At 35.8% G+C, this 22,872-nt stretch overlaps 3 protein-coding genes across 3 annotated transcripts; all 3 read left to right on the forward strand.

The window, feature by feature from the left end:
• Positions 1 to 1,380: 1,380 nt before the first annotated feature.
• On the forward strand, positions 1,381 to 3,898 carry LOC113732392 (L-type lectin-domain containing receptor kinase IV.1-like). Its single transcript, XM_027258114.2, has one exon. It carries the CDS (start codon positions 1,392 to 1,394, stop codon positions 3,411 to 3,413), a length of 2,022 nt encoding a protein of 673 aa, XP_027113915.2. The 5' UTR covers positions 1,381 to 1,391; the 3' UTR covers positions 3,414 to 3,898.
• Positions 3,899 to 7,363: 3,465 nt separating this feature from the next.
• On the forward strand, positions 7,364 to 8,210 carry LOC113728961 (uncharacterized). Its single transcript, XM_027253304.1, has 2 exons — positions 7,364 to 7,466; positions 7,726 to 8,210. The coding sequence occupies exons 1-2, from the start codon at positions 7,364 to 7,366 to the stop codon at positions 8,208 to 8,210; spliced, it is 588 nt and encodes a 195-aa protein (XP_027109105.1).
• Positions 8,211 to 14,860: 6,650 nt separating this feature from the next.
• LOC113732394 (L-type lectin-domain containing receptor kinase IV.1-like) lies at positions 14,861 to 19,934 on the forward strand. Its single transcript, XM_027258115.2, has 2 exons — positions 14,861 to 15,354; positions 17,331 to 19,934. The coding sequence occupies exon 2, from the start codon at positions 17,614 to 17,616 to the stop codon at positions 19,633 to 19,635; it is 2,022 nt and encodes a 673-aa protein (XP_027113916.1). The 5' UTR covers positions 14,861 to 15,354; positions 17,331 to 17,613; the 3' UTR covers positions 19,636 to 19,934.
• Positions 19,935 to 22,872: the final 2,938 nt, after the last annotated feature.

Here is a 22,872-nt window from a genome sequence, read left to right on the forward strand (position 1 = left end):
GAATTAGTTAATCGACGGACCAATTTTTCTTAACAAGAATAGAGAGACATCAAGTCCTTAAATAAACACATAAAAACTATAAAACCTGTTTCAATACTAATACTTAATCACAATTCAACTCTATTTCCTAAACTAATTTTGATACCAATTCTAATATAGTTACCAAATATTAAATCTAATTCTAAAACAACTAAAATTGACTTGGTTAAATTTTTTTTGTCAACATTATCTCTCTTAAATCATTTTTAATGCCATCATGAGTTTCAATTGTCATTGCAGTCTCTCTAGTGGTATAACTCACGTGCAACTTTAATTTAATTTTTATCTCCATCTTCACCGGTGGAAGCGCTGCTTCTATTTTGCACACAATTCGGTATTAAATATTAATAAACCTTTTTTTTTCAAATACAAAATAGAAGAAAGGGAAATAAAAGTAAATAAATAATAAATAGAAAATACCAAAACTTTAATCATTTGCAAATATCATTATAGGTTTCTAAATCAAATATTTAACTGTGTTTTTTGTTTTGTATCTATCAATTTATTAGTTTGATTTTAACTTTTTAACATTTACCAGTAGTTTTAATGAAAAAACTAGTTGTGACACTTTAATTCAAAGTATAAAGAGATTATGTACGAATTTTTAAACTATGGGAGGTTATGTGGTAAAGTTCCAAATCATAGGAGGATAAAAAGTAATTTACCTTATTAATAATTCCACCAAGTGAACTCTGGAGTCTGTGGCTTTCCAAGCCTGATAATTGTACAGAAGGAATTTAAGAATCGTGTGATCCTATGTAGAGAATTTCCTCCCTTCATTGTACAGGTTAGTTGTATTACAGCAGAAATGGAGACGAAGGACCACTGGAATTGGTCAAAGACGCGAGATTGACCATCCAAAGTCTACTGCAGGCACGTGCTGCACGCAAACGGGTTGTTCCTCCAGCACTGGCAACCACCATTGTGGGGACATTCATTTGGTAGTATTATTAAGGTATATATGAATCAGCTGCAAATTGCAGTGTTCTAGATGAAAAATTCTGACTTTTATCACCTTGCCAAAATTATGTTCAACTACTCAGAAGCTTCTCAGAGTGTGATCTCAAGATTGTACAGATTAGTTACCAAGTCGGAGTAAGCTTAATTCTTCTGTGCAGAAAACGGAGTCACGGTACAATGTACATGACAGTGAGATTGGTTTTTGGATGGACTGATGATAGTGACTGGAAGAATTGAAACAAAGCTCCATAATCAGCTTAATCATTCAATATTAGAGTCAACCAATACTGCTGATTCCGTATTGACAATGACAAGCAAAGAAATTACTTAAACTATCATCGGATTTTGGAGGGATTTTCAAGCTAGTACCAGCATTCAGCCATCAGCTAGCCATGTTTATTCTAATCAAGCTTATACTGCTAGCGGTTTCTGCTCTAGCTGGCTTTGCATCTTCCCAGGACCTTAGTATCACCTACAATGGATTCCGGTCCTCCGACTTGAGCCGGGATGGCATAGCTGAGGTCACGCCAAATGGCCTCTTGAAGCTAACTGATGCCCCCGTGCAGCAACAAGGTCATGCCTTCTTTCCTAATCCTGTCAGCTTCAAGGATTCAGCTAATTCCTCTGCTTTCTCCTTTTCCACCACCTTCATCTTTGCTGTAGTGTCTGAATATCCTACTTTGAGTGGCCATGGAATGGCTTTCGTGATTGCACCAACAAGAGGCCTTCCAGGGGCTCTTCCTAGTCACCATCTCGGCCTCTTCAACGAAACCAACAATGGAAATGAGACCAATCATGTCTTTGCAGTGGAACTTGACACGATCCAAAGTGAAGAGTTCCATGATATCAATAATAACCACGTTGGGATTGACATCAACGGACTGAACTCCACATTAGCGGAGCCTGCAGGTTATTATTCGGATGGCAGCGGTGTTTTTCAGAACTTGACTCTTATTAGTGGTAAAGCAATGCAAGTTTGGGTGGAATATGATGGAAAAGAAAAGCATATAAGTGTCACATTAGCTCCAATATATGCTGATAAACCAAACAAACCTCTTTTATCTTTATCCTATGATCTTTCTCCAATATTAAATAAAAACATGTACATCGGATTTTCATCATCTACCGGTTCTGTCCCGACATCCCATTGCCTTCTGGGATGGAGTTTCAAGATGAACGGTGTGGCTCAATGGCTGGATCTTTCTCAACTTCCTAAGCTCCCACGAGTTGGGCCAAAGAAAACGTCCAAAGTATTGACCATTGGTTTACCTATCATTTTGACAATTGCCCTGCCAATAGCAATCTCTGGCATAATTTATCAGGTGAGAATAAAGAAGAAGTTTGCAGAAGTTCTTGAGGATTGGGAGCATGATTATGGCCCTCACAGATTCAAGTACAAAGATTTGTATATCGCCACAAAAAGGTTCAGGGACAGAGAGTTACTGGGAAGAGGCGGTTTTGGTAAGGTATATCGAGGCATCTTACCCAGCTCCAAACTTGAGGTTGCTGTCAAGAGGGTATCTCATGATTCCAGGCAAGGAATGAAAGAATTTGTGGCAGAAATCGTCAGCATAGGCCGGTTACGCCACAGAAATTTGGTTCCACTTTTAGGTTACTGCAGGCGAAAAGATGAACTGCTATTGGTTTATGAATACATGCCAAATGGAAGCCTGGACAGGTTTCTATACCAGCAGCCTAGGTGCACTCTGAACTGGAACCAAAGATATCGAGTCATAAGAGGTGTAGCATCTGGATTGTTTTATCTACATGAAGGTTGGGAACAGATAGTGATTCACAGAGATGTAAAGGCCAGCAACGTCCTGTTAGACAGTGAATTGAATGGAAGATTAGGAGATTTCGGGCTTGCCAAATTGTATGATCATGGAACAGACCCTCAAACAACTCATGTTGTTGGAACACTTGGATACCTCGCGCCAGAGCATGCTAGAACTGGAAAGGCTACAACCAGAACGGACGTATATGCCTTTGGCGCCTTTTTGCTTGAGGTAGTTTGCGGCAGAAGACCAATAGAACCACACCCCCCAACAGAGGACGCCATTTTGGTTGATTGGGTATTTTCTTGCTGGAACAAAGGGCAATTTCTTGAAGCAGTTGATCCAAACATGGGACTTGATTATGTGAAAGAGGAGGTGGAATTGGTTATGAAGCTCGGATTGTTGTGCTCGCAGTCAGAGCCCACGGCAAGGCCAACCATGCGTCAAGTTGTTCTATACTTGGACAGCGCCTTGGCACTGCCAGATTTACGCTCACTTGGGATTTCTGCCACTGGCCTGTCTTTTGCAAGTCAGGAAGGTTTCAGTGATTTTAAGTTATCATATCCATCTTCAATGGACAAGCCATTTTCACACGCTTCCTCCTCTGCTGCAGAATCGCTATTGTCTGGAGGTCGGTGATTGAGGACAAAGCTTTCTGTTAATGACTTTTGTGAGAATTATGCAACTGATGTAATTGTTGGTCAGTAAGTTTAGTTTTGGCATTAGGGAGTGAACAATGTACCTAAAGAACAAAAACTAGCTATTGATGAGGAATTTAGGAAGTTTAAATGAGATTGGAAGATCATCTTGAGCAGTAATTAATTCATAACAATACCTGTACATCACCATCTAGTCATCTTCTCTATCTAAAATGTATATCCAGTCATCTAGGCATCTAGTCATCACCATCACACTGCTCAAGAGCCTCCCCTAAGCTAAAAAGAAATAGCTTTTTTTGGGTTGTTTATTGTTTTTACCATATCAGTACTTGCTTGTTAAGTTGCCTGTTAAGTTATTGTTGACCATTCAAGTTAGGATTTGGATTTCATGGATCCAGGTCTCACAATCTGTGTTTCCTACGATTTCGCACAAGTTGACCTCTAATGTAAATTAAATTAGTAGGATTTCGGTGTGAGTCAAATCCAGTTTGATGTAAATCTAGTACAGTTCAGTGTATGTTGATTTGCTATTATTTGGTGTAAATCAGGTACATTTTGGTATAAATTGATTATTATTATTTAGTATAAATTGAGGACAATTTGATATAAATTGTTAATTTACACCAACTTGTGTGACATGGAACTTGTGAAGTCCCATTTCCGGATTTTACAGTGATATCTTGGAATTTGGTTTTAGCTTTGCGTGGTCATCAATTTAAACCTAAACTAAACTGTAAAATACTCTTATAGATGAACAATGGCCTAAAAATGAGCAACTCTAATTATAATATGGCAGGGTACGAATCAAAGGAAAGTTGCGTGTTAATGCTATAGTAATCAAATTGGGGAAAATATTGTTCTTCGAGAAGCGGCAGTGAATTGGTTTGTAATTGTCAAAATCAAATATGGCCGTAGGGCCAGAATTTTGGACCATCGATAGGGACTGGACCGGACTTTGAACCACTGTCTTCACTGGATATGGACCTTTTTTTTTTTTTTTTTTGGTTAAATTTATCGGACGTGGACTTGAAGTGTCCCGGAGTTTGCTAATCGCATTATTGACGTTGATTCCGGAGTCTGTAGGTCGGCCGAGCAATTGCAATTATTGACTTTGATTCCCAATTATGTGGTGCAATTATGTAACACAACAATGTGCAATACCATATCAAATTGGGTTAATTACATCTACCACCCTTGACATCTGATCATATCGCCGAATAAACCTACGATTTGACCAAATAACAGACGCCCCTCACGCTAACTTTTGTTAATTTAGCATTATAGAACTAGTGAAAATTTGAAATTGCCCATAAAATTTGTTTGGGTAGAAAGAAAAACGCATTAATTCTTGGGGGAAAAAAACACTTCAAACACATTTAATTCATGAAAAGATCTTCTTGAAGTGAAACTATGTTTTATTAAAAGTTGAACTTCAGTAATCAAAGTTGATCGGGCATATCTTGATCAAGCAGAGTATTTTGTTACATATCATTTTGTTGATAGATCTTCATTCCTGAATTTTTATGGGTTCATTTTGCAAACTCATAGTAGTGCTTTAAAAGACAAAAGCATTGGATAAGACATTTTTCTTTCGCCCAAACGGGGCGAAAGTCCCTAGGCATGGGGCCACAAATTTTAAATTTTTAATATATAAAAATATAAAAATAGCAAAATATATTATAATTGAAAAATAGGTAAAAGTTCATGATACAGTAGTTGTAGGTATGAAAAATGATTAAATTTAATAAAAGACATATATGATATTAAAAGTAAGTTTAGATATTTAACTATTATGGTATGTAATAGTACTATACAAAAATTTTAAAATAAAATTTTTCGGTTAATGACAATTGAGATAACATGTGAACTAAAGTTTAAATGTGAGCCAAAACATAAGGACCAAAATAATAATGACCAAAAATCTAGTGGGTCAAAGTGCAAATCTCAAGACTTGTCATCTTTCCCGACCCCTTATCCACGTGGCTGCAACTTCGAACTTGCAATTGCAGATGGCGGTCAGCTAGCTTCCACTATCGCTTATTGGCTTTTTTTTATTCATGATAAATCAACTGTAAAGTCCATTTTTTTCAGTGATTATGAATACAGCACCCTTTTCCTTTAAATTAAACTCTTTGAAAATTAAACCCCAGCTCATGATTGAAGCATATAAACAAAGATACTCAAGATTCACTGGCTCAACCGCCTCATACTCTGGGGCATAAAAAACGCACCTTTGAGATTGAGGCGCACGCCTAAGACTTGCTCACATCCACTGCCAGAAATGACGGAGCCAGGGGCTGATGAGCATCATGATCTTTTTAAGTTTTAAAAATTTTAATTTATAATATATAAATATATGTATAAAATAAAATTAGCTTTTCTAATATTTTATAATTTTTATTTTTATTATAAAAATTAATATATATATAATTATATATATTATTTTGAATATAACATATTAAGATAATTCTATTAGAAAAAATTTTGACCTGCCTTAAAAAAAAATAAAATCAGGGCTCCGTCGTTGACCGGAGCATTTTACTAACGCCCCACCCCAGACACCAGATAAGGGTCTCAACTCTCAAGGCGCGCTCAATTAACGCCTTTCAAAAGACTGAAGTCTAGTAGTAGATTAGTACGAAGGACGGCCGGGAACGGGCCATCCTTGCACCAGTGACCACAAAGTCAACAAGATGTTATGGCCTTTGGATGAAACTGTGAACCTGGTAGACACGCATCTTACCCGAGGCGGCCGGGAACGGGCCATCGTTGCACCAGTGACCGCAAAGTCAACAAGATGTTATGTCTTTGGATGAAACTATGAACCTGGTAACACGCATCTTACCCGCAGCCAAAGGCAAATGGAGCTTTCTTCCAACTGGCAGTTTCTGTACGCTAATTTTTTTTTTCTTCTTGATTCATGCAACGTTTCTTTTTTGACTAACTCCACTTTGCGCCCTTCAACTTATACCACCTTCTTACTTTACATCTTAAATTTTTAATTTTGAATACTTCACACCCTAAACTGTTAAATTCGTTTCGTTTAAGTCTAATAAATAATTACGTTCGCAAAATTAATTAGATAAGTAATGGTAAAAATTAATGATAATATACCTTTTATTCTAATTGTGATACCTTAGCCTTTTTTTTCTTGACCGCTTTCATGATATGATCATTGATTTATATCATCTCAATCACTAATATTATTAGCAAAATTAACGAGATAAAAGATAGTGTAAATTAATGACTATATATTATTTAATTTTTTTCTACAATACCTTAGCACATTTTGATCACTTTCAACTCATTGTCATTGATTTGTTGGGTCTTCTATGTCATTAATTTTGCTAAAATTGTCATTGATTGAATTTAAATGAGACAAACATAAGAATTTAGGGCACAAAGTGTCCAAAATTGCGATTTTAGAAGTAAAGTGTCTAAAATTAAATTTTAAAGTGTGAAATGAGAGAGTAACGCAAGTTCGGAATACAAAGTGGAGCTAGTCCTCTCTGTTTTACTTCTATGTTTTGTACATCAAGGGATGCAAGAGAAAGGGGATTAAGAAAAAACGCATAAATTTTTAGGAAAAAGAAACTTCTTCACCTGCAATCGACGGCTATCTGACTCCCCACCCACCCTGCACCTTTCCTTCCTCACTGCTAAATCCAATTATTTCATCTTCTCCACACATTCAAATTTCACCATTAATCATAATGGCAACAAATCTCACAAAGACAATGAATATGAAATTGAAGGAAAGGCAACCCACTTGGATATACTTCAACTTTTATTAAAATTCACAACAAAGAAAACCAAATTTGCCAAAGTAAGGATATAAACATCTGCCAACTGATAGAGAAAAGGCAGTAGGCCAGTAATAGCAGAAATGTACCTAACTCCAAGGCTTAGAAGTTTTTATGGAGCTTGGAAATGAAACATAAGTTGAAGCATTTTATTTGGAAGTGCTTGCATGATGTTTTACCAGTTAATGAGCCTATCAAAAGGAGAACAGTAAAGGTGAGGACAAATGCAGGTGCTGTGGGGAAATGACAGAAACGGTAGAGCACATGTTTTTCTTTTGCAAGCATGCAGAGTACATCTGGAAGGCAGCACCAATCAATTGGGATGGGTTAAAGGATTTTAGGCACAATTTTTGGCATTGGTGGAATAGCTTGATGGAAGTAAAGGAAAGACTAGAAGGAAGGAATCACATTACATTGATAGTGAATATCCTATGGCAGATATGGAAGTCCAGAAACCAAGTACAATTTAATGGGTTAGGAACTGTCCAGGAAGAACTGCAAATAAAGCTATACATGAGTGGTCTGAATATAAAGAAGTGAGCATTGGAGAAGACAAAACAGAGGAAAACGGGGAAAAACAAGTGGCAAAATCGAGTAGATGGCATCCACCCCCGCAGGGGTTTATCAAGCTAAACTCTGATGCAGTTTTGGAGCAAAAGGAAAGGAGAATAGGTTGGGGGGTAGTGGCCAGAAGGGAGGATGGGGAGATTGTTGGAGCTTGGGCAGGAGGTGAAAGGAGAGACGAAAACCCAACAGTGGAGGAAGCCTTAGCAATCAGAAAAGCTGTCATCAAGGCAAAGCAGAGTGGCTGGAACGAAGATGTCATCCAATCTGACTGTAAACAAATGGTTGATAAGCTCAAGGATATGAATGCTGAAGATTCAGTTACAGGGACTATCTTAATTGATATACTGAAGCTAAGCCAAGGGTTCGATGAATGTTGCTTCTCATTTGTTAAAAGAGATGGTAACTGAGTGTCTCACAAGCTGGCAAAATTTGCCATAAGCCTGTATGATGAAATTAGTTGGAAGGAATCTTTCCCAATATGGCTTACTAGTTTAGCCAAAAAAGATGTAAGACCAGTTGCTCCAACAGTTTAATTAGTTTTCTGGAAATGGAATGTGTTATCGTTTTGGGAAAAAAATATATATCTGCCAACTCTACAGAAGGTAAGGGATTTGGGGGAACCAATTTTACTACCTTCACTTCCTTTTGGCCTCCGATGGCAGTATACTCCTACAGCCCACTTGTAAAAATTTTCTAAAGAAAAGACCATGGCTAGGATTAAGGAATAATAGTTTCAGGAAATTGCCTTGTGAAGGGGTCATTAAGTTGTCTTGCTTGGCCGAATTTGAAGGGAATTGGTGAACTTTTGGTGGGTATTGAAGGTAGGTGCCATGGAGGATGGGCCGCCCATATTACAAAATAACAGTGAACCCTCTTGAATGTACAAACATCTTTCAATAGCAGCTCCGCTTACCACACAAAAAAAGAAAAAATATATCAAGCCTTTTTTTTTTTTTTTAATGCAGCATCATGTTTAACGTTTTTCAATGGCAGGGGTGCACTTGATATACGTTTGTACATTCAAGGAGGTTCACTGTCATTTGACCAAACTAAGGTTTTATTTTGTAATATGGTCAAAACTCAGAGGAGGTTAATGTAATTAACCCTAACAAACTTTGATATACTTTGAAAATTGTTCATTCACTAGATTTCAAATCGCAATCAAAATGCGCTTTCTCCAAAGTTTCTCTATATTCTCTAAAACCTTCTGACAGTTTTTTTCTCCATGTTAAGGTCTCCTTCTACTTTTGTTTTATATTCAATAAAGTCTCTGATTGTAGATTTTGGTGAAGTTTTCTCTTTCTTAGTGTTTAGTAGTGTGACTTTTCCTCCATCCTAAAATTTTTTAATGAGAGTTTTCTTCTCTCCCATAATATCTTGGCAGGAGTTTTGTTTAGTTTTTTATTGTTTCTTTATTAGATCTAAGAGTTTTTTTTAGACCTATATATCAGATTTGGGATTTTTTAAGTCATTTTATCAGATCCCAACATTGACTTTAAACTTGAACTAATTAGATAGCAAACCTGATGGTGTTGACATGCATAAATATTCATTGGATAGCTCATAATTTTTCTGATCCATTGGAGTTTCATAGTGTAATCTTTGTTGTTTTTTAGATCTGCTAAATCTAATGATTTTTTAAATTAATTGTATCTATGACATGTTTAATGTATTTTTTGACATTGATTCAGATTTCATGAAATGAAATATTATGTTTTATATTAAAAAGATTTGAAACCAAACTCATCCACACTCTTAATTGCAACCTACAATTCAGGACTGTGATTGTCGGATCCCGCAATCTGTAATTGACACCCCAGATTTCACCATGCCAGTGCACCTTGGACCTTCCACACCCATTCTAGAAAGGAATGGCCGAATGAAATTTCTATACTCTTTCTTTCAATAAAATATGCAGGTTTTACAAAATAATTTCTAATTTCGCACTGTGGTTCAAAGTGATTTACATTGTTAAGTAAAAGGTGTTACAATTTGTTATCTACTTCTATCACCTTTGCATGCGATAATCTAGATTATAAAGCAATCCAACCCAATAAAAAAATTTGAAAAGAAATAATTTTGATAAATATATTTTTCATTAACTGTACACACAATAAGGTGTGCCTTAATCACCACTACTAATTGATGACTGAGGAGGGATGGATTGCAGAAAAATGTATTTGGCAAGTCTTGCATGGTTTCATTCGTTTTTGACAGGAAATAAGGAAGTTCTATGCAAACACTTTGTTTAATATCAATTCAGAGTCCTTTTGTTGATAAAATAATAATTGTAAACAGCTTGTATGTAGTTTTTCTGACTACTTATTCAAACCATATCTAATTAACATTTGGTCGCTCTTTTATATTTGTAGGACTATGAGTAAAGAGGATTAACAAAAAACACATTTGTAAACAAGAATTCATGAATCATCATAATCTTCTTTTATGCATAGCTTGGTGCTGGGTAAAATTTTAATATGGCTTAGAATTTTGCAGACTGAGATCCACAACTACACTTAACTGTTAGAATTCAAGCGTGGAACACACAACTATTAAGATATCCGAAACACACAACTATTGAGATATCAAGTACACAATAATTTAATGATAAACAAGCCACAAGTATGAAAGATAAATGACACACAATATTTAACGTGGTTCGACTCCACCATTAAACCTACGTCCAAAACCCGTTCTTTATTATGAGAGGAAAATTCTGTGCAAGAATACAACTTGAATCCAAACCAAACTCTTGTATACCATCTCTTATCTCACAAGAACCCTCTCTCATCACCCATGCATAAGACTACATGTCGCCTCTTGTGTGCCCTTGTGTATTTTTGTGTAGTATGTCAACCTACCTATTTATAGGGAACATTATTTAGCCAATACCCAAATAATAATAGAAAACCAATTCTAATTCCTAAACTTACATACAATAGGAAATAACTTCTAATCCTAAACAAAATAGAAAATTTCTTGACTACTATTTCAAGTAACTAAAACCAATTAGAAAACTAGTTACTCTCATACAAAACAAGAAACCTACTTAAAAGAAATTAAACCAATTTCCTAAGAAATTTTCACCTTGGCGAAAATTTCTTTTAACAACTATTTGCCTTCAACTACCAAATAATATGGTACCAAACTACACACCCGAATCAATACAGTCCTAACACCAAATTGATTCAATCGGCAAATAAACATGTGTAGTTATCTCGAGTCCAACCTCCAGTTGACTCGTGAGAAGGTGTCTCAATTCACCATCTCCCTTTGCAGGATTTCTTCTCACCACCACTTGCAATTTGGGATCCCCTTCTGTGAGTTCTAACCCTAACCATTGAGGCAATCAAATGATAAAATTATTATACTTCTTTCCATTCTTAGGACTGTCTCGCCATGTGTGGTTTTCAAGATTCCACCTAAAACGAAAAACTCGTAATTGTCAGAGTCTTCTGGCGGATAAAAATTAGATTTTTTTGTTTCTTTGGGACACGTACCACACCACCCAAAAAACATAATCGAAATCTAAAATCCATCGGGATGAAGTTTTAACCATTGGAGGTGTGAGAAAATCTCTACCGATTCACGTCCAAAATCAACATTGGACTCCACCTTTTTCTTGACCCTTGAAACACTTGCCTAAATTCACCTTCAAGTATCTCCATGCTTTTCGACTTTCCTATCCTTCACCATCAATACTTTTTTGCCAAACCATTGAAATAAGGATACCACTCATTAAATTATTCAATTGGCAACAGCCGCCAATCCATTTCATCTCAATAGTTAACTAGGATCCAACCTTGAATAACCAAACTCTTGATCCAACCATTCCGTTTGTTGGGATCCAAGTGCTTGTGAACAATCCAGTCTCGCAACCAAACTCTGATACCACTTGTTAGGATTCAAGCGCGGAACACACAACTATTGAGATATCAAGTACACAACAATTTAATGATAAACAAGCCACAAGCATGAAAGATAAATGACACACAATATTTAATGTGGTTCGACTTCACCATTGAACCTGCATCCACGAAGAGATACCCGTTCTTTATTATGAAAGGAAAACCCTATATAATAATACAACTTGAATCCAAACCCAACTCTTGTTTACCATCTCTCATCTCTCAAGAACCCTCTCTCATCACCCATGTATAAGGCTACATGTCACCTCTTGTGTACCCTTGTGTATCTTTGTATAGTATGCCAACCCACCTATTTATAAGAACCATTATTCTAATTTCTAGACTTACATAGAATAGGAAATAACTTCTAATCCTAAACAAAATAGAAAATTCCTTGGCTACTACTTCAAGTAACTAAAATCAACTAGAAAACTAGTTACTTTCACACAAAATAAGAAACCTACCTAAAAAAAATTAAGCCAATTTCCTAACATTAACAAATCAGATTTTATAAGGCAAAATTCATGCATCAAATGGAAGACTGATCACATGCAAAGTGCAAACTCTCTCTTTAATCACCAATTAATTTTCCCTCTCCCCTCTCATCTACACAGCAGTTAATCCTCAACAATTTTGTCAGCAGGAACACTCTCTCATGTAACATTCAACCTGAAGTTCCGTAAAAACACAAAAAACAAGTTTTTGAGAGTATGGACCTTGGAGAAGCTTTGCCGACTTCTATAAGCTTCCCGAGAGAGCTTGTCTTCATGGGGAAGTTACTTCGCTCGTTGATGTATACTTAGATCTCTTGAAAGCTAATAATTTAGGGTTTTACTGGGTGCTCTCCCAGCACTTGCCTGTATGGCTGTACTTTCCGGTGAGCATTTGAACTCCATTACTCCAATTGAATGCCTTATTTCGTGCCTTTGTTCAGGGACTCGGTGATGCTAAAAAGCTGGTTCAAAACACCGCTTGCTGGCTTTTACTTACTCTCTAATGGAGGTATCGGAGTATAAAAGACAACTGAATGTTGTTATTTTTATAAAATCAATCCGTTTTGCTGAAATTTTCTTGGTTTTCAATCCAGTATTGGATCCTAATAATATGCAGGCATAGGCTTTGCTGAATTGACTTAATTGAAATTGGTGGTTGGATCAGGTTGCTAGAGACCGAGTGTCTGAATATTGTGATAGTGCAGCCACTATGTCCAGAGTCTTAAATAAGGAATATATTGGTAAATGTAGACATATATATCTAAGATATGAGTATCTTAGACAAATGTTAAGAGATGGCGTTGTGGCAGTTGTACATGTAAGAACATACAACAATTTAGCGGATTCGTTGACTAAACCTTTACTAAGGGATCGAGTTAGTGATTATAATGCCATTGGAAATGGGGTTGAAACCATTTGTCTAAAGTCACTTACAATAGGAACTCTACCTTCATTCTAACACTACTACTAGATGAAAAAGTTTAAAGGGTAATAACAAGTTGTTAAGTGATTAAGAACACTAGTACTTTGTATTTAAAGTTATCGATCCCACTAGACACTAGTGTGTAAAATGGGAGGTTGAATATATGATTAGTTATATTTTTAATGAAATGTAATTGCTTTCAAAGTGCTTTGTTACGTAAAGTTTGAAAGTGATTTCACCTATATGGTCATAGAAGTGGTGCCGCTTCTACCAAAGGTATGCTTAACTTTTGTAAATGATCATGAAACTAAGACAAAGCACATGGCCAATAAGAGTGCTAAAATTCTGTGAATTGATCAAATGTTTAAATACCATTTGTGTGAAATTTCTTGGCTAATTTACAAATCTTGATTTAATATTTTATAAACAACCATGATTAACTAGTTCAAAGTGATATACTAACACTAAAAGATAAGTTTAAATCTAACGATGTTTATCTTTATACATGGTGTTTTATGTGTGTTAGTTTATTTCATTCACAAACTATGTGGGGGATTGTTAGAATAGTTTGTGAATTGAAATGGAAATAAAGCTTGTTAAATTCAAAATATTGGACAAAAGAAAAATGCTTAATGTAGCCTCTTGATGACCATTATAGTTGGGAAATAGTTTTGACATTTTTTTGTTCATTGAAGGAGACTAATTGCAACCTATTGATGATCATTATAGTGATGAAACAGTTTTGGTACTTTTGCCCATTAAAGGAGACTAAAGCAGCCTCTTGATGATGATCATTCAAGTGACTATTTAGTTTTGATATCTTTCGGGTTGTCTTTTCTATATAAATAACAAACTTTTAGTGAAACAAACTAACTTAACCATTTTGTTCCTTTCTTAGTAAAAGACAGTTTGGTTTTGTTGTCAAAAGTCCTTTATTCTTGGAGTATGCCTTGGAGTAGGTCCGGCCCTTCTTTCCCATTCTACACTCTCTCTCTCTAATTCCATTTCTGAAAGTGTTTGGACGTTTCATGGAGGCAGACTTCGCATACCGGAGTGTGATGAAAATTCTACAACAAATGAAGAAGTGGGAAGAATAAAACCACATACATGGCATCTGAATCGCTTACCTAATTGTTCAATTGACAAGTCATTAAAACAATTAAAGTTATTGTTGTCACACATCAGCCTTCAATCATGATTGGGTCTCATTATCCCATTTCTTGCAACCAACATTATTGAAAAGGGCCCATTTCACTTGAACAACTTCTTATCGGATAAACGTTTGGAGCACGAATATCATCCCGTTTTGGTTTTCTAACCAAAAAAGAAAAAACAAAGAGAAAAAGAAAAGAAAGAAGAAAAACATTTATCCTATTACACCTATTAAGACACCTTCCCACTCTCCAAATTTTCTGGAATTACAAAGTAAGAGTTTCCTTTGAACTGACCTTTTTTTTTTTTTTTTTTTTTGAACAGACTTGAGTCGGCTTTAGTTTTACGAAGTGATTGAACTTATTAAACTTTGGCATCTTTTTATTTTTCGCAAAAGATATGACTTTGGCCTTCAATAAAATGTTGAGTGTTGACTAACTATATAGATACACCATTCAGTCTCTAATGAATATTTGCTTGTGATGCCTAGAACATGAATATATATCACAGAGTTCGTAGAAATATGATCATATTGTTAGCTGCCTTTTGTGGAGTTGAACCTACAACTCAAGATCAATTTGCGTAGATATTATCATGTCAAGGGCAAGATGCTCCTGTGGTTCTAACACTATTACGAAGTTCAACTTTTGACGTTTCAATTATTTGTCGAGTAGTTTTACCTCCGAACGAATTAAAATGTACACTTATATCCCTTATCATTAAGAATCATTGTCATATGACTTCATTATCAACAGCCTTAATCACCTAAACCAGAGACCTCAGCTTCCATTTTGCACCTTCCCTTAAACTTGAGCCACAAAAATCTATAGACCATTTTCATCTTTTCAATCTTTATCTAATCCAACCTCCAAAAGTCCTCCAATCTTAGCTTTAAACTCTTATATTCCATCCAAATTCAAAAAGGAAAAATCAAGAAAAGAAAAAATAGAAAAAAAGCCAAAATAAAAAAAAAGGGACAAGAGGAAAAGGAAGAGCTGAAGTGCAAGAGTTTCCGCTGGTCGTCGTTGGAATCCACCACTATCTGCCGAACCATTATCAGAATAGCCCTATAAAGGTCTTTCTGCCTTCTATCCCAAATTTCCTTTTAATAATTTCAAATGTTTATATGAATCACATGCCAATTGCTTTTCGTTGCTCTTGATTAGCATGCTTATTTGCTTTTATCATTTTGTCATTATGAATGATCAAAATTTTGTTTTATCTTTTGAAAATTTTTGGGTCAACCATGACTTAAGTTGGACTTGGACCTGCTAATCCTTTTTAAGCTCTCAAATTGTTTGAAGAAATGACCAAAAGAAAATTTTAGTAAAAATTTTGGGAGGTAATATTTATTTTGTCTTTTTTTTTTCTTTCCTCTTATTTTGCAGTAATTTTGTAAGAATTTTAGTGTATGAATTGTATCTTGGTATGAGAGAGAGAGAGAGAGGCAACTCCGGCAAGGTTATAGGTGATGGTTTTCGGCGAGTTCCTGAAGAAGAAGTAGAGCAGCAATGATAAGCTCTTAATAGTTAAAGCATCAAGAATTGAATTTTATAATAATTTGAGGGTCATTGGGACATGTCGCGCTCTCATATTAATGACAGACTTTTCAACGTCATGGCAATAAATACCAAAATCATTCGTTGTTAAATACCTAAAAGTTTTTGCGGTTTTTTTTTTCCTGAGAAACTTTTCCATTCAACCGCGAGACTTTCAAGGCTAACAAACCAGAATCCAGACAGCTAAATTAGAAAGAAAGGAACAGCTCTGAATTTTCTTTTCCCTTCTTCCACGTAGAATACAGTGAGTCGGAGTTACGCTGATCAGTTTTGAATTTTCTTTTCCTTTCTTCCAAGTAGAACACAGACAGAAAATCATTTAAACTTTGGAATGCTAAGTACCAAGTTACAGCTGTTTCCATGGAATGCTAAGTTATATATAATTCAAGAGAATTCAAAGATTCTCGAATGACATTAATTATAATTTATTAATTTAGTCAAATTTTGGTTAGGAAAATATGAAGATGACAATAGCTGCGATTGTGAGAATTGTAAACCACTCTCAATCATTGGCTTTTCTTTTACGTCTATCATTATTCTATATTTTTATCCCTATCTTTTAGATATTTTATTGCTAGATAATTTTCCGATTATTTAAAATCTCAAACGATATAAATAAGATAAATAAGGTTGGAGGGAGTGTTATATTTGTGTGTAATTTTCAAAGTTACAGAGGTTAATTATTTTGGTTATGAATAAGGACTAATTTCATTTTGTACCTTCGAAGTTGTACCCTATCCTCATTTTATACCTTAAATTTTAATTTTAGATACTTTACACTTTAATTTCTCATATTCAATCCATTGAAGATTGTATGCACAACATATACCTCAACCACTCTACTGAGCCTAGTGTATTTACCATCATGTTCCAACCTCTGTCAATCATCCAAAAAACACGTAAATCTGCAGGATCCTCTATTTTAATTTGTTTTGCTAACAGTGTTATCGATTGGAATTAGGTGGAATAAGTCTGAGATATTAGAGTGCAGAGTGTTTAAACTTAAAATTTAGCATGCGATGTGAGAATCACAAGCAAGTTCAGGGTACAAAGCCAAATTAGTCCTATTAATCATACCGTTCTTTTAATCTTCCACCAAGTTAACTCTGGACTGGAGTCGTGGAATCTTGTCCTGAAAGATTTTAAGAATCGTGGAATCTTATGTAGAGAATCTACCCCCCTTCATGGTACACTTTAGTTTCACTACAGCAGAAATGGGGACGAAGGACCACTGGAGTTGATTGACTATTTAAAGCCTATTGTATCTAGGCGCGTACCCACAAACGGGTTGTTCCTCCTGCATTGGCAACCATCATTTTGGGGACATTCATGTGGTAGTATTATCAAGGTACACAGGAATCACTGGAAATTTCTAATGTTCTAGATGAAAAAATCTGACTTTTAACTATTTAAGTGATACTAAAAGCTTCTCAGAATGTGATCTCAAGATTGTATAGATTTGTCACCATAGGGGAGTAATTCTTTTGTGCAGATAATACAGTCACATTACGATGTACATGACAGTGATGGTTTTCTGATGGACTCGTGATGGTGATTGGAAGAACTAAAACAAGCTTCGTCATTAGCGTAACCATCCAATATTTCCAAGGGCCAATAGGCCTAGAAATCAGAATCCCTTGTCCAGGTCTCTTGTTAGAGTCCATCAATACCGCGGATTCCATATTGACAAATGACAAGCAAAGAAATTACTTAAACCATCATCGAATTTTGGAGGGATTTTCAAGCTAGTATGAGCTTTCAGCCATCAGCTAGCCATGTTGGTTCTGATCAAGCTTATACTACTTGTGGTTTCTGCTCTAGCTGGCTTTGCATCTTGCCAGGACCTTAGTATCACCTACAATGGATTCCGATCCACGAACTTGAGCCTGGACGGCTTAGCTCAGCTCACACCAAATGGCGTCTTGAAGCTAACTGATGACACCAAGGAGCAGCAAGGTCATGCCTTCTTTCCTAATCCTGTCAGCTTCAAAAATTCAGCCAATTCCTCTGCGTTCACCTTTTCCACCACCTTCGTCTTTGCTATAGTGTCTGAATACCCTACTATGAGCGGCCATGGAATTGCTTTCGTGATTGCACCAAGAAGAGGTCTTCCAGGAGCTCTTCCTAGTCACCAGCTTGGCCTCTTCAATGAAACAAACAATGGAAAACCGACCAATCATGTCTTTGCAGTGGAACTCGACACAGTCCAAAGCAAAGAGTTCAATGATATCAATAATAACCACGTTGGGATTGACATCAACGGGCTGAACTCCACACTAGCAGATCCTGCAGGTTATTATTCCAATGGCAACGGTGTTGTTCAGAACTTGACTCTTGCTAGTGGTAAAGCAATGCAAGTTTGGATCGACTACGATGGAACAGCTAAGCATATAAGTGTCACATTAGCTCCAATATATGCTGGTAAACCAAACAAACCTCTTTTATCTTTACCCAATGATCTTTCACCAGTATTAAATGAAATCATGTATATTGGATTTTCATCATCTACCGGTTCTGTGCCGACATCGCATTGCCTTCTGGGATGGAGTTTCAAGATGAACGGTGTGGCTCAAGGGCTTGATCTTTCTCAACTTCCTAAGCTCCCGCGAGTTGGACCTAAGAAAAGGTCCAAAGTATTAACAATTGGTTTACCTGTAATTTTGATTGCTTCCTTGTCAATTGCAATCTCTGGTGTAATATATCGTGTGAGAATTAAGAAGAAGTTTGCAGAAGTGCTTGAGGATTGGGAGCATGAGTATGGTCCTCACAGATTCAAGTACAAAGATTTGTATATCGCTACAAAAGGGTTCAGGGACAAGGGATTACTAGGAAGCGGGGGTTTTGGTAAGGTATATCATGGCATCCTGCCTAGCTCCAAACTTGAGGTTGCTGTCAAGAGGGTATCTCATGAATCCAGGCAAGGAATGAAACAATTTGTGGCAGAAATTGTCAGCATAGGCCGGTTACGCCATCGAAATTTGGTTCCACTTTTAGGTTACTGCAGGCGGAAAGATGAACTGCTATTGGTTTATGAATACATGCCAAATGGAAGCCTGGACAGGTTTCTATTTGAGCAGCATGAGAACACCCTGAACTGGAGCCAAAGATTTCGAGTCATAAGAGGTGTAGCATCTGGATTGTTTTATCTACATGAAGGATGGGAACAAATAGTGATCCACAGAGATGTAAAGGCCAGCAACGTCCTGTTAGACAGTGAATTGAATGGAAGATTAGGAGATTTCGGGCTTGCCAGATTGTATGATCATGGAACAGACCCTCAAACAACTCGTGTTGTTGGAACACTTGGATACCTCGCACCAGAGCATACTAGAACTGGCAAGGCTACAACCAAAACAGACGTATATGCCTTTGGGGCATTTTTGCTTGAGGTAGTCTGCGGCAGAAGACCAACAGAACCACATCCCCCAACAGAGGATGCCATTTTGGTTGATTGGGTATTTTCTTGCTGGAACAAAGGGCAAATTCTTGAAGCAGTTGATCAAAACATGGGACTTAATTATGTGAAAGAGGAGGTGGAATTGGTTATGAAGCTCGGATTGTTGTGCTCACAGTCAGAGCCCATAGCAAGGCCAAGCATGCGTCAAGTTGTTCTATACTTGGACAGCGCCTTGGCACTGCCAGATTTAAGCTCACTTGGGATTTCTGCCAGTGGCCTGTCTTTTTCAAGTCAGGAAGGTTTCGGTGATTTTAACTTATCATGTCCATCTTCGATGGACAAGCCATTTTCACACGCTTCGTCCTCTGTTGCAGAATCGCTACTATCTGGAGGTCGGTGATTGAGGACAATGCTTTCGGTTAATTATTTTTTCTGGAGAATTATGCAATTACTGATCAATAAGAAACTATGGCTCTCTGCCCCCCCCCACCACTTTCTGTGGCTCTATGTTTAGTTTGGCATTAGGGAGTAAGTGATGTCCCAAAAGAACGAAAACTAGCCATTAATGAGAATTTAGTAAGTTTAAGTGGGATTGGTAGATAATATTGTGTAGTAATTCATTCATAACAAAACCTATACATCACCATCTGTTCATCTTGTTTGTCTGGAATGTATATCCAGTCATTACAGTCATCATCATCACAACGCTTAAGAGTTACCCTCAAACTTAGCAGAAATACCTTTTTTTTTGTTTTTGGATAGTTTATAGTCTTTACCATATCAGTACTTGCTTGTGAATTTATTTTTGACCATTTAAGTTAGGTTTTGGAGTTTAAGGTGATATCTTGGAATTTTGTTTTAGTTCGCGTTTTCATCAAAATAAACTTAACAGTAGAGCAATTTTATAGATGAACAATGGCCTTAAAAATGAGCAATTCTGATTGTAATTTGGGTGTAAGTATAATGGTCAAAATAAAGCTGCGTGTTAATGCTTCAATAATCAAATTGTGGAAAATTGTTCTTTTGGAAGCGTAGTGAACTAGTTTGTATTTGTCAAAATCAATTATGGCCAACGATATCAACGTATTTATGTAAGTGTCATTAAGACCATAATGAAAATGAAACTTTTGTTTCATTTCTTGGCAAATATAATATTGAAATTTTTTTTCTGAACTTGATTGCTGAATATTTATTCCAAATGGGTTTATTTGACCTGATTATACTGCATCACTTTTTAAAAAGCATTTTTATTGAGTTTATCAAATTCAAAGTGGATTCGGCCCCAAAAACATTCTAACAATACAAATCTAAAAATGATTAACCTTACGATAACTAGAAATTGTGACAATCCGAAATCCTGCATGTTTTTAGTTGTATCTTTTATATCTGAATCGGGTTTTTCTTTTTCCCTAATCCGGTAAAAAATTAGATCGGATTTGGTTATTTTTACTTTTACAGTGCCTTGATGTGCATGAGCATGAAGGGTTCAAGAATCTCTTCTATTTTTTCAAAATTTAAATTTGTATCATACCAAATACATCTTTTTAGTCGAATATGGTATATCAGATATTAATATTAAGAGTAAATTTTATATACACTGTCAAAATATACACTATCACGGTTAGATGGATGACATGAGCAAAATTTAAATTGAAATTCAAATTTTGCACATTGTCATATATCTAATAGTAATAGTGTATATACTAACAATGTATATAAAATTAATCCTAATATTAATTATCAAAAATTTGAACAGAAAGTAGATCTGTTTGATTAAAAACAATTATTAACAAAAATTGGGAACCTTTTACCTTTACCAGGTGAAAAGAGATGTAGTTAAGCTGAAAAAACAATTATCTCGTTTGTACGATAATGATTCCTTTGGCATTACAACCTCTACCACAGCGATGCTGTCCATATATAGAGCAAATTGTTTCATGGAATGAATTTCACTTGTCTGTAAACCGTTTGTCAACCTTTCTGACTTGCTTTGATCCAATAAAACCAAGGTCGAAAAGATTGTTCTTTTGGAATTGCAGTGAACTGGTTTGTAATTGTCAACTTTAGTAATCCGCTGTCTTTTGAAAAAAAAAAGAAGGTATTTCCACTTTCTACCTACCCGATCTCTCTACCATTTCTTCACTCTCAACCATCTTTCCACCATTCTTCATTTATAGAAGGGAGATCTTGGTCTCAAATCAAGGATTCCTTCTGATCCCTCTGTTATTTTTATTTTACATTTAATAAAGTCTCTCCTAGGATATTCTAGTGAGAGTTTTCTCTCTCTTAGTGTTTACTAGTGAGAATTTTCTTCTCTTAGGCTATCATAGTGGAAGTTTTGTTAAATCTAAACCATTAAAAAATTTTGTAAAAAATAATTTCGATATTAACTACACACACATTAGTATGTGTCTTAATGACCACTACTGATTGATCCCTAAGGAGCGACAGATTGAGGCAAAATGCATTTGGCAATTCTTGCATGGTTTCATTCGTTTTTGAGTTAAATAGAGAGAGAGAGAGAGAGAGAGCTCTATGCATGGTTTCATCCTTTTTGGCGGGTTCTACTAGATTAATTCCTAGTTATATCCAAATGGATTGATTGTATGAGCCATATATCCAAATGATAAGAGAGATAAAAGTGACTTACTAATCTCAAGTGATTCATAGATATTACCTTCAATGTGCATCACTTGAGTACTCTTCAAAAGAGATGCCGCGAGGATTTCTTGGGTAATAATACTTTTAGAACCTATACTTTCAACACACTTCTCAAGAGGGATTAAAAATGCTTTCAACACACTTCTCAAGAGGGATTAAAAATGAGTCATTAATGCTCGCCTCTCGAGATTCAAAGTTAGCTGCAAAGATATTATTATGTGAAATAGACATTTCTTCATTGAAACACAAATTAGGTTCGTCATTTTCATCAAAATACAATTCGCTTTCACATACAACATTCCCACTATTCTCGTTAAGGTTACTTTGCATATCATTATATGAAATAACTTCATACAAAACATGCAATTGGTCTTGAATTCTACCAAAATGAGAAGCTAATTCATTTATACTTTCTTCAACGCTATCAAAACAATCGTATATCACATTAGCTAACTTTTCAATAGCTAACTCCCAAGGTTGTCTAGGTCCATTACCTACTCTTTCAATAACTAATTCCCGTGATAGATTAGGTTCATATTGGACAAAATTGGGTTGGAAATCATCATACAAATATGAAGAATTACTATATGCACCTTGATTATTCCAACCATAATCATGAGAATTACCCCAATTAGGGTTGCATTGATAAAACAAGAGTCATAATGCCCAAATTCATCACAATAATCCATATTTTGTACTTGCATACATGTGTAAGAAGCATGACATCCTCTACGCAAGTTACAAATCACACAATTAGAATTAAAAGTATTAACATTTATGTTCCGTTTAATCAAATGCATGATGTTGTCCAATCGCACTTTTAATGTGATATAATCAAATTCAGCCTTTAAACTCCTTAAACCATCTTCAAAAGGCATATTCACGATACGTTTTTGGCTGCCTCTATTCATGGAGTTTTGGACATGGTAAGAGTCCATTGCCGAACTTTCATTTCTTATGCATTGTCCACCCATGT

Source organism: Coffea arabica, chromosome 2e (genome assembly GCF_036785885.1).
Source record: "Coffea arabica cultivar ET-39 chromosome 2e, Coffea Arabica ET-39 HiFi, whole genome shotgun sequence".
Classification (NCBI taxonomy): Eukaryota; Viridiplantae; Streptophyta; class Magnoliopsida; order Gentianales; family Rubiaceae; genus Coffea; species Coffea arabica.

What these genes read in the sequence shown, in the direction of transcription:
- LOC113732394 (XM_027258115.2), top strand. Translation starts at nt 17,614, where the DNA reads ATGTTGGTTCTGATCAAGCTTATACTACTTGTGGTTTCTGCTCTAGCT.
- LOC113728961 (XM_027253304.1), top strand. Translation starts at nt 7,364, where the DNA reads ATGAAACATAAGTTGAAGCATTTTATTTGGAAGTGCTTGCATGATGTT. An exon ending in AAAGGTGAGGACAAATGCAG is followed by an intron (nt 7,467 to 7,725) that starts GTGCTGTGGGGA and finishes GGAACTGTCCAG; the next exon opens with GAAGAACTGCAAATAAAGCT.
- LOC113732392 (XM_027258114.2), top strand. Translation starts at nt 1,392, where the DNA reads ATGTTTATTCTAATCAAGCTTATACTGCTAGCGGTTTCTGCTCTAGCT.